The following is a 12,252-nucleotide window of genomic DNA, read 5'->3' as shown; positions in this document are numbered from 1 at the left end:
CAGAAAGACAGAAAGATAGAGAGACAAACAGAAATGCAGAGAGGCAGAAACAGAGAAAGCAACAGAGACAGACAGAGAGAAAGAGACAGACAGACAGACAGACAGAGAGATACAGAGTGATAGATCATAGAAAGTGACAGAAAGACAGAGAGACACAGAGAGACAGAAAGACGGACTGAGAGACAGACAGAAATACAGAAAGACAGAAACAGAGAGAGAGAGATTGTGTCTAGTGTGAGCTTTTGAACCTCAAAGCTCACTTCCAGTGACAAACCTCCAACAAGGACATACTTCCTATTCCTTCCAAACACTCAGCTTGCAAATATATGAGCCCATGATGTGTTTGTCTGTGTGTGTGTGTGTAGGGATGGTAATCACCTTGTGGCCACTGCACCTACCAGTTTAGATCTGAGGATCTGAGACAGGAGAAACTCAACTTTGATGCCAACCTGAGCTATATTATAAGACCCTGTCCTAAAAGCAAAGAAAACAACACAGAAAACATATGGAGAAGGGCATTTGCCAGGGCACAACCGACTAAGCTGTTGTTCAGATAGCACTCTTCTCCCTGTGCCATTTTAATTTCTAGTATCTGATTTAAGCTTCTGTCTTGCACTGGGCGTGCCACCACATCAGTGTTTAGAGAATGTGACTGTTACTGAGATTTCTAACCATGGAAGACATGCTCCATATTGCCACAACTTTTCTAGTTTTGTGACTTTTTCATGGGGTGTTACTATCTTGTCTAACTTGCTTATATTTTTCATTGTAAGGGACATATGTACTCTATGATTTTTTTCCTTCTAAAATCATTTCCTTGGGATACCAAGATGGCTCAGTGTGTTAAGGTACTTGTGGCCAGGCTTGGTGACCTAAGTTTGATCCCCCAGAGCCCGATGGCTGGAAGTTATCTTTTGATCTCCATGCGTGTACCACATCCATGCACACACTAAATAAATACACTCAGCTAAAATGAAAAAAATCCCCATGATTGTCTAATAAGATCATTTGTATAATATATTGAATGATTACGTAATTTTGTGCACAAAAGTTTGATTCCAGTGATTTTCATTAAAATGAAGCTAGCAGAAAGTGGGGGAAAAAAACGACTGTTTTAGACTACACATTGCCAACAGCTAAAGCCAATGCATAGGCTTTCCATTTACATCACTGAAAGCTACACCAAGGTGCTTACTTACGAACATTCAAATAATGGCTCGCTTAAAAGAAGAGTTTCTAGATTCAAAACAATGGATACAATATTTTTAATGTAAGCAACTCCAGACGTGTTGAGGGGAGACTGCCTGGACATTTGCATGTGAGAGGTTATAGCTCTCCTTGGGTACCAGAAATTTCTCCAATGTAAGTTACTGATAAAAAAAGAGTTTATTTATTTATCTATTTATCTATCTATCTATCTATCATCTATCTATCAATCTATCTATCTATCTATTTATTTAATGTATATGGCTGTTTTATCTGTCTGTATATATGTACATTACATGGATAGCTGAGACCTACAAAACCTGGAAGGGGACATCAGATCCCATGGAATGGGAGCTTCTGGCAGTCGTGAGCTGCCATGTGGTGGTAGGGATCACACCTGGGTTCTCTGGAAAAGCAGCAAGTGCTCTTAACCATGGAGCCACCTTTCCAGTGCTCTAAGCTCCTTTGTGGCTTTATGACCCATGGTGAGCTCGTGGCAGTCTAAAACCACAAACAGTTTCCAAGGATCGGCTTCATGAAAGGCAACCTGTTCTACTCGCAGTGGATTCGTACAGATGCGTGCTTAACCCTGCATAGGAAGATTTGCAAGCTGTTAGAGAAAGCATCCATTTCCAAACTTCTTGACCTTTAGCTTTTTCATCTCTTACATAGGCGCTTGTCAGCAGGGATCAAATGACAAAATTTGTAAACAGTTTATGACCCATGCCCAGGGAATGGTATCTGTCATCACTGAAGCTTTTTACAGAGTGTTCCTCTGTGAATGCTTTAGATACTCATTGCATATGAATATATAACATACATATTTATGTTCTTTTACAAAATTATAAATTATATGTTAAATGTTACATTTATTATTATATTATGTACAATATATAATAGATGCTATATATTATATTAAAGTGTGCATATGTATTTGTTTTCTCTTTCTCTCTCTCTCTCTCCCTCTCCCTCTCTTTCTCTTTCTCCTTCGACTTCTCCTTCGCCTTCTCCTCTTCCTCCTCCTCTTTCTCTTTCTCTTTCTTTCTATTTCTCTTTCTCTTCTCTCTCTCTTTCTCCCTCCCTCCCTCCCTCCCTCTCTCTCTCTCTCTCTCTCTCTCTCTCTCTCTTTCTTTCTTTCTTTCTTTCTTTCTTTCTTTCTTTCTTTCTTTCTTTCTTTGGGACAGGGTTTTTTGGCTGACCTGGAACTCACTCTGTAGACCACTCTGGCCTCGAACTCTGAGATCCACCTACCTCTGCCTCGCAAGTGCTGGGATTAAAGGTATACACCAGCACTGCCAAGCTATAATATATACTTAAAATTTTTTTATTTCCTGAAATTAAAATTCTCTCTCTCTCTCATATGTAAATGCAACTTGTTCATTTCTTATAGGTTTTTACTGTATTTTTTATTGAAAAATATTTTGTATATACTGATCTGATCACAGCTTTTCCTCCCCTAACTCCTCTGAGATCCTCTGTACTCCTTATTCACAACTCGGTGCCCTTTCTTTCTCTTCGTCTTTAGAAAACAAACAGGTAAAGCAGCAACAAATAGAACAAACCAGAATTTTTAAAAAAAGTATAGGACACACACACACACACACACCACTCAACTGGAGAACATAATATGTAAGTAAAAGACTGGTAAGGCAAAAAATGCTCTAGCAAATCATTAAGAGACAAGAGTCTACAGAAATACTCTGGAGTTCATTTTGTGTTGGCCTTCCACTGCTGGGTGTGGAGCCCACTCTTAAGTGCGGTTAATACATCCAGTGAGACGCCATTAGAGAAGACTAATCTTCCTTTGGAAGCAGATATCAGCTGGAGATAGTTGTTTGGTTAGGGATGAGAACTTTTTTCTTTAATTTTTAAATTGAAAGTAGATTTTCTTTCATATGTTATGTTCTGATTATAGTTCTCCAATTCCTCCCACCATCTATCCACCCAAACCCACAGCCTTTCTTTTAACTATAGGAAATCTCTATAGTCAAGCATCCCACAGATTTGATTCAGCAAATCTATCGTAAAGCAAGGTGTGTATCCTAATGATTGCATTGCTCTTAAATGTTTCTTTAGCTACCAGCACTCTACCACCAGCAGCCCCTGCATGCCAGCCTTGGGAGAAACTGCAGAACTCAAAATGCATCTGTAAAATGCCCTATGAATGTGGGTAAGCTCTGGCTCTGCCACTCACTTTTCTGCTTGATTTTATCTGGGGTAAATGGGATGGCTCCGCAGAGCTTATTGAATTCAAGGCATGGCTTCCGGAGAGCTAAGTGTCTTCGCATCTTAATCTGGCCCACTCCTGCCTGTTATAGGTCATAGGCTCTCAGCCACCATATTAAGCAGGATGATAATCTGGAGGAGCAAGACACCGAAGGTCCGCCAGAGCCCTGCTTGTTCTATATATAAAGTGAAGCAAAGTGACAGAACTGTCACCTGAGGATTTAGGGCTTTGGAGGATAAGGCTGAAATTCCCTAGGGACATAAGCTTTTAAAAAGCAATACCAACAGACAACAGAGCAGCTGCTTTCCTGACACTAGAAGCTTCCTTTCTAGGTCTGCCTTCCAAGAATGTTACTGATTTATCATCACCGCTTTTAGAAGGATTTGTAAAGAAACTTCTGGAAGCCTGTGTCCGAGTTGTAGCAAGGCGCAGGTAGTACAGTTAGGTGAGGAATAGGAGAAGTTGATCAGCATGCCTACAAAAACGTGATGTGGGCAAATAAAGTGCGTATAATAGACCATGCATTTATGCACACCCAGGCCCGAAAGAGGGAGAAAGATGTTTATGAAATATGAAGACAGAGAGGGCCTGGAGGAGACAACTTCTAAGGCAGAGCAGACTCCCTTTAAGGGACTTGAGAAGTACCACAGGTATAATCTAGAGCTACACTTCCTGACACCAGTGCTCTTCAGCATAGAACCTACTGGAAGCTAGAGGTCTTTTCATGCCAGACCCTCAAGAAGAAGATGATGATGAGCAATGGAGAGGGGTTTGGGAGGATGTAGGAGACATTCAGCCTCTGGACCTTTTTCATTTTTAAGATTAAGGACTTAAGTTGGTGTCTTAGTCAGGGTTTCTATTCTTGCACAAAACATCATGACCAAGAAGCAAGTTGGGGAGGAAAGGTTGTAATCAGCTTATACTTCCATACTGCTGCTCATCACCAAAGGAAGGCAGGACAGGAACTCACACACGGCAGGAACCTGGAGGCAGGAGCTGATGTAAAGGCCATGGAGGGATGCTACTTACTGGCTTGCTTCCCCTGGCTTGCTCAGCTTGCTTTCTTATAGAACCCAGGACCACCAGCCCAGGGATGGCACCACCCACAATGGGCCCTCCCATCCTTGATCACTAACTGAGAAAATGCCTTAGAGCTGGATCTCACGGAGGCATTTCCTCATGGGAGGCTCCTTTCTCTGTGATACCTCCAGGCTGTGTCAAGTTGACACAGAAACTCAGCAGTACAGTCGGTTCATCTTTAAGATTCAAATTGACTGAATACTCCTTAGCTGCCAGGCTCACTAAACCCATATCCACATCCTAAATGAATAAAGGATGATGGTGACTACATCTCATGCAGAAAACCAGTGAACAGTTCAAGTGAGAACTGTGATCAGCCTAGATACATCCTTATTCGAGTGTCTTAACTCTGTGGTCACTCACTGCCTTACAGCCATTATTTATTGGAATCAAATTCTTTCTCTTTCTAACTCCCCACAATATGTACCCTTGAGCCCCCATACCCTCCAGTTAGTCCTCATTCTGTCATGTGTAGGCATAGCACAACATTTAGTATAATTTCATGTTATTGGAAGCCAATAACAACATAGCTTTGTAAAGCTTCTGTTTTTTAAACTACCATCTATAGCATATGTATGTGTGTATATATGTATATATATATATATATATATATATATTATTTCTAGGTCAAAGAGGAAAAAAATTAAAACTAAATAAAGTATGTAAATATAAAACTTTCTGTCCAGTATATAAAAATATGCTTTGGGCCCAGCAGTGGTGATACACACCTTTAATCCCAGCACTCAGGAGGCAGAGACAGGATGGATCTCTATGAGTTTGAGACTACCCTGGTCTAAAAGTGAGTTCTAGGACATCTACTGATACACAGAGAAGCTCTGTCTCAAACCCAAACCCAAACCCAAACAAACAAAAAGCTTTGCTGTCCAAGACTTGTACCTGTATTTACTATAACAATACTTTTCATATCCATCAGTATTCAGAAGTGGAATTTTTTTCAGGGTCAGGTGAGTATGGGGGTTGAGGAGGAGTCTGAGACAGGTCTTGTCTATTATATCCAGGCTGGCCTTGAACTCACTGTGTAGTTGAGATGGCGTTAAACCTCTGCTTCTGCTTTCCTTTCCCAAGAGCTGACATGATATATGCCACTGAGGGAATGTACCCAGTTTAGGAAATATTTATTTTTAAAATTATATTTCTAAATAGCTATATTGTACAATTTTTTTAGGAACAGCAGTTAAGAAAAAACAGTAAGATGTTTAATGAAAACATTTCTAAATCCTTTGTAAGCACAGACACTTTTATTGGTGGGGTAGAGGGTCTCATGCTATCCTACAGTAAGTAAGGAAGTCTGAAGACGACTTTCTGGCATTGGCTTTCTTTTTCCACCTTGTTGGTTCTGGAGATCAAACACACATCATTTGATTTGGTGGCAAGAGCCTTTATTCACTGAATTATCTCATTGGCTATACACATTTTTTAAAAATAACATTGAAGGGGTTGGAGGGATAACTCAGTAGTTAAGAGCTCTTGCTCTTCCCAACACCCACATCAGGCACTTCAAAACTGTCTGCACCTCCAGTCCCGGGAGATCTCATTCCTCCAGCCTCTGTAGGCACCTGCACTCCTGTACACAGAAGGGCGCATGCACACACATACACACACACACACACACACACACACACACACACACTCACTCACTCACATACTCATATATTTACATACACACAATTAAACACAATAAAATAAACAAAAAATAGCATTGAGAGACTTTCATTTTCCCTTGCTTCTTAAGGATTTTAGTGAGCAATGCTGAATTTCAGACTCTGAGGGCTGTTGAGCTAGGAGGTCAGTGATTTCACATGATCTCTTGGGGGGTATTTGGTCTTTGCTGCTTTTCTGTTTCCTTTGGTATCAATCCATCCAAAGTTGCTTGTAGAATTCACCTTCTCATCCAATTTGCTGCATTTGGTCTATCTGAGAGCAAAATAAATCAGCACTACATATCTGGTCTTATAAACACTCCGGACACGAAAGAGCAGACACAGTTTTTGTGGTTGTCTATGGACAGACTACATGTAGGATTGTAAGCACAAAGTCTTGCTTTCGATCATCTTTCTGAGCTTTGAAGAAAATCAATCTTGTAAATAATGTAATTAAAATGCTCTATTCAGATCCTCCTTGGATGTATGTGCCCGAGATGAGAGTAGAAACAAGATTCTGTCTCTGACCATCTGCAAGATGCACGTTGTCCACTGTCATAAAAGAAATTACACTCTTGTTGGCAAGGACAGCTGTACTCTGCCTTCCCCAGCTGAGGAAGTCTGTGGTGCATGCCCAATATGGAGCAAATGTGATGGTAAGTAGCCTTACACATTTGTAACTGTAAGAATGCTAAGGCAGTGGTAACGTAGTTTCTAGTTTATCAGCAGATACACAGAGATGTCAAATATGTCAGATTGGCTTGACAGTAAAATGCCCCTTATGTGTTTCCAAGCTTCACTAACTCTCATTCTACCTTCTTGGTATGCACACATGCATACAGGCAAAGTCACCCATACAGATAAAATAAAAATACAAAAACGAAAGGAGAAAAGAAGAGTTACTAAAAATATGTATACTCACGAATGTGTGTGTGTGTGCATGTGCACACACACAAATAATGGAACAAAATAAACTTGAAGATTTGAGTCAGATACTACTCTGAGATTAAGGACAGCTTCTCCTTGTAAGGGAGTTTAAAAAGTATTAGAGAGGCATTAAAAAAATATGAGTGCCAAACTGACACTTCTTGAAATAATCCAAAGACTTTGAAGAGAATAGACAAGGGACTTTCTTCCTCAGATTACAGTCCAGTATCAACTAGAATATGACTGAACAGAATTTAGCAGTGATCTTCATCACCGTCAATGTTTTGGGGCATATAGTGAATGGAAAAAGACTGGGTTGCAGGAAGCAAACTTCTGCCTGGGTTTCTTTACCTGTCAATGCGGAAGGTAAACTGTGTGGTACACACATCTTCCAAATCTCTCCTTCTTTGTCCTGTGCACTCCTGTGGCCCTCTCCCCCTGTCCCTTATCAGTTGCAGTAGGATGGAGATGTACGTAGCTCTAGCCCCATCTGGCTTCTTTTTGTGTTACTGTTCTCTGATTGACCTTGTTGCTCTTCCCCTGGAGGACCTGAATGATGTATTCTCACCGTGTCATTTCCCATGTTCCCATGTTTCCCATGTTTTCTCATTGTTGCTAATTAGGTTTTATAGGACAAGCACCTCCCGAATGCCATACTTTCTTTTTCGAGTCACTTTTCTTTTTGTGTCTCTGAACTTTGGCACTCTAGTCTCTTCTGAAACCTTCTTAGTTGGTCTGGGGAGTAAAAAATTATACTTGATTTCTGGCTCACAAAGATGCCAGTCTCTATGAGGAAAGAGACGGAGAGCTCCTGACTTGGATAGACCTGTCTCCTGTGTGTCCAGCCAGTAAAAAGCCTGGCCCCAATTTCCCAAGCCCATTTATTCTGAGTGAAGAAAAGTGGCCCCATTTCCTGGTCTTACTCCTCTTCCAGCAGATAGTTTATTGTATAGCTCAGGGCGGGAGCTCTTTAATCACCACACCGTTACTTTGGAGGTAATTTGCTTCCACTCGCCCACCTCCTCAGTGTGCCATTAAGTCTCCCTCGCTTGTTCTTTCCAGCTCAGAACAGCAAATGTATCTGCAGAGAAGCATCGGAGTGCCAGATAGCAGGCTACAGAATCTGTGTGGAAGTGAATGGCAAAGAGGAGACGATGTCTGAGTGTGAGGCTGGCATCTTAAGATGCAGAGGACAGAGCATCTCCATCACAGCCATAAAGCCCTGTGCCGAAGAAGAAGCCCAGTAGGGCCTGGAGGGGGTGGGGCTTGATCCTCTTCATCAGAATCTAGTGGGCAGTGGATGCTGGGTTAAAACATCTGTAACTGGTCCTTAGACTACTTTTCCAGCAGGAAGGCACAATCCTTTTCTCTTTCTCTCTAGTATTTACCACTCCCTTCTGTGTTCAGCCACCTGTGCAAACAAACCCTTTGTTTTCTCAAACCCCAGCCCAGATTTCCTTCCTTTACAAATAGCGGTGGGTGTGAAGAATGGGACATGAACCATGGCATGCCCAGCTATTTGTGAGGTTTTTGAAAAAATGCATTAGGCTTTGACTTTTTTTTTTGTCTGTAAACTTACAGGATGAGACTAGAGGCACATGTTCTCCGTTCTTTCATCCCTATGATTTTGTTGAGTATGATTGACCCAGACCACTGGCCCATGTTCCTCCTCTACGTTGATTAGGAAACCAGAAAGACTGTAATTTCCCAATTAGGGAGGTCAGCTTTCCTCAGCGATATCAAACACACACACACACACACACACACACACACACACACACACACACACACACACATGCACACACATTGGGAGGAAGAGACAGATGTAATTATTTCCATCCTGAGGAGTAATGTCACGCTTCGCTCTACTAAGCCATTCCCATATGTAGGATCCTTCTTCTTGTCAGAAGATCAAACTACTTAAATGTCAGAGCAGAATTCATCATGCTATGGTCACAGGCCCAAGCTGCAGCAAAGAAATTACAGCTTGGTCCTAAGCCAGGTGAGTGGGGGGCCCACAGTTGCCCTCAAAGTTGCTAAAGCAACAAAGACAGCTCCGGGAAATGGTCCACCACAAACCTGCTGATGCAGGAACTGGCCTGCCACAAACACGCAGGTGTGTCCCAAGAAAATCGAAACCTCTCTCCCACGGGACTGAGCCAACTGACTCTGGCCCCGCACCTCCTCCCCATTTCCCCCAGTTTGCGGTTTTTGAGCTTAAGAGCAGTCTGTAATAGCTCTTCCGGGTTTCTGCTCCTTCCCAAAGGCAGAGGAACCCCGGTGCGCCGGCTTCAATAAACCTCTTGCTGTTTGCATCATTATACTCTGGTGTTGTAGTCCTTTCGGGGGTCAAGTGGAGGTCAGACTCGAGTGGTGGTCCTTTGGGTCCAACACCGTCTGTCTCTTGTCTGAGAACAATTATGATTCAGTTTCTTGGGGGTTTTCTTCAGTATGTGTCAAATACAAACCTGAAAATCACTGCTTTTTAGAGAAGTGTCAGCTTCTGCTAGAGCTATCGAGTGATGCATATTCAAGAATAAGCGTCCCTAATGTGTTATACCCTTAGATTTTTAAAGAAGTACACAACTTAAGAAATTGGTATTTGGTATATTTCTTACTCATCTTTCATTAAACATAACAACAACAACAACAAAAAAAAATCCAGCTGTGGAAGGTGAAGTGTGTGGGCTTAAAAAGAGCTTAAAATATGTACAAACAACGTCTCTGTATTTTATTTGAGGCTGTTAGATATATTTCTAACAAACTTAAAGTTGCTAAGGAGTAGAAAATGCATTCAAGATCCTATTACTTTAGATGTTTTCAAAGTGCACAGTGTCTGATGTGACAGCTCCAGATTTAGCTTTTCATAACAGCTGCCTTTGAGGTTTGATGCAGATGAAGTGTATAGAACTTGCACAGTTGTTGTTTTCATTTATTGAAAACAATCACACTTAAAAATATTAACTGCATTGATTTAGAGGATACTATGGACACAGGGATTAACTTGAAAATGCCAGGGGTGGCTGTTGACCCCCATCAGAGGAAGCCGGTAAGGAGTCATTTAGTAGAGCTGAACTTAACATTCTCCAGTCTTTCTCTTGTTTGCTTGTTTAACCTGGAGTAAAATTTCCATTACTTAATGAGCACTTCTAATTTGAAAATCCAGTTTCTCCAATGTTTTTACAATTTAAAACCAGTTGATGACATGATAGAAAACTTCCAGGAGTAAAGAATTCTCCACCTCTGCTCTCATCAGGACAGGTCACACAATTCAAGTGTGAAAAATGTCATGCACAACGACTTACAGGGTTATGTGACATATAAACGAATTTTGCCTCTAGTTTTGGATTCCATTCTCCTAAATATCTCACCTGGTATGTGCAAATATTGTAAGTCCACAAATATCTGAAATTGCAAGCTCTTCTGGTCAAAACACTTTGGATGAGTCCATTTCACAGCCAAGGCATTTGAGGCAGAAGTTTCAACAGCATTCCTGGAGGAGACACAAAGAACAGATGAATCACGTGAAGGGTGGGAGAGGGAAGGTGGCTGTTGATAGGTATTTTGAGATACTCTATTTGTGTTTTACCCTCCCCCCTCCCCCATCAGAACCTTTTTATGCCTATTGACCTTTCCTCTAGTCACACAGGGACACTCAGAGTTGACTACAAGGAACCAGAATTGTCCTAACAGGTCCTCAGAAGAAAATTATTTTTGATAATGACTCATTGAAGATGTCTTGAGAATTTAAAAATAAGCTCTATAAGCAGAAGTCTGTGAGAAATGCGAGGAGGAACTGTTTATAACTAAAAGGCAAAGAGAACAAATCCTTCCTGTCTTCTTTTCCCTGTCTCAGACCAATGGAGAATTAAGTGATCGATGGCAGAATATTGCCAAAAAGGTGGAAATCAAGGTGGTTTGGATCTAGGGAGAGGGGAAATGAGTCCTTTACTAACGCTACTTCCAGGGAGCCAAGTGGGAAACAGATCTTCACCCACCATTTGCAGACTTTGCAAGTTCCTGATGGAGGCAGCTTTAGAAGATGTCCTGACAGTGTTGTGAGCTGCACTCCTGTGATCTCACACAGTTCCTGTTAACTGATTAACAAAGTGCTGCTATCAGTGCCCTGGGTTTTCCTAGACCCACTGAAGAAGCTGTTCCAAGTGTAGGGTCTCCATTCCACATCTCTCCAGGAGTCCTGCCATTCTTCCAGTCTGAGGGAAGAGGATGACTAGTCATATGGGGTATGGTAGGGTAGACAATGGTGAGTATGTCTGCTGAAGGACGCTACAACTCTGGGTTTTCTTGTAACTACACAGATAACAGGCTCTCCTCTCACCTGGGCAACTGTTGGCTGATCTCAGGTTCATATAGAATATGAAGTTATTAACTTGTGGAGAATATGCTCAGAGTTGTGGGACTGGCACCTGATTTCCCAGTACTCCCTGAAATGGAGTTAGACATGTCTACACAGAGATCATCACTACTTTCCCATCAAGTTCAGATATTTGGATCCTATTGCTTATCATTCTTTATATTTTTTTCTGTTTCAACCCAACATTCTTACACTCACATACATCAGTTTTCTGTATTAGCCATCTTCCCATTATTATGACAAAATACTCGAGACAATTAATTTATTAGAAAACTGTTTATGATGGTTATGGAAGTTCCAATCCCAAGTAGACTGACTCCATGGATTTGAGCTTCAGGTGAAACTGTGACACTACTGCAGGAGCACATGGGAGAGTAAAATCAGGAGCCATGATGCAAAAAGAAAAGAGGGAGAAAGTAGAGTCTCCCATTTTACTGTGAAGATATATCTTCACTGACCTTCTATCAGATTCCAATTACAAAATAGCACCACTTGATGGAAACAGCCAAACCATAGCATCCGCCTAGACATTTGCATCATTTGCAAGGTCAGAGTCACGGCTCGCAGATGGCATGATTAACTTGAAGGTGAAATAAAACACTGCAACCTCTTGGGAATGACAAAGCACATGTTCCAGGCATGATCACTATTCATTCTCTTCTGATAGAGGAGTAAATGGACAAGAGGAAACAAAGAGGGGAAGAAAAAGGCAGCCCAAGAGGAGAGGAGAGAGGAGGGGAAAGAGGAAGAAAGAAAGGGAGAGAGGGAGAAGAGGG

The 12,252-nt window shown here is 41.5% G+C and overlaps 1 protein-coding gene across 1 annotated transcript in view; it reads left to right on the top strand.

The window, feature by feature from the left end:
• Positions 1-9,424, top strand: part of C7 (complement C7) — a 70,329-nt gene extending 60,905 nt beyond the window's left edge. Inside the window, exons 16-18 of the mRNA XM_021184151.2 lie at positions 3,283-3,376; positions 6,646-6,830; positions 8,164-9,424. Coding sequence (XP_021039810.1) covers positions 3,283-3,376; positions 6,646-6,830; positions 8,164-8,348 — 464 coding nt within the window. The 3' untranslated portion in view covers positions 8,349-9,424. The remainder of the gene's footprint in view (positions 1-3,282; positions 3,377-6,645; positions 6,831-8,163) is intronic.
• Positions 9,425-12,252: the final 2,828 nt, after the last annotated feature.

Source organism: Mus caroli, chromosome 15 (assembly GCF_900094665.2).
Source record: "Mus caroli chromosome 15, CAROLI_EIJ_v1.1, whole genome shotgun sequence".
In the NCBI taxonomy this organism is placed as follows: Eukaryota; Metazoa; Chordata; class Mammalia; order Rodentia; family Muridae; genus Mus; species Mus caroli.
The sequence above is the reverse complement of the archived record's forward strand: the minus strand, read 5'-3'. Positions and strand labels throughout refer to the sequence as shown.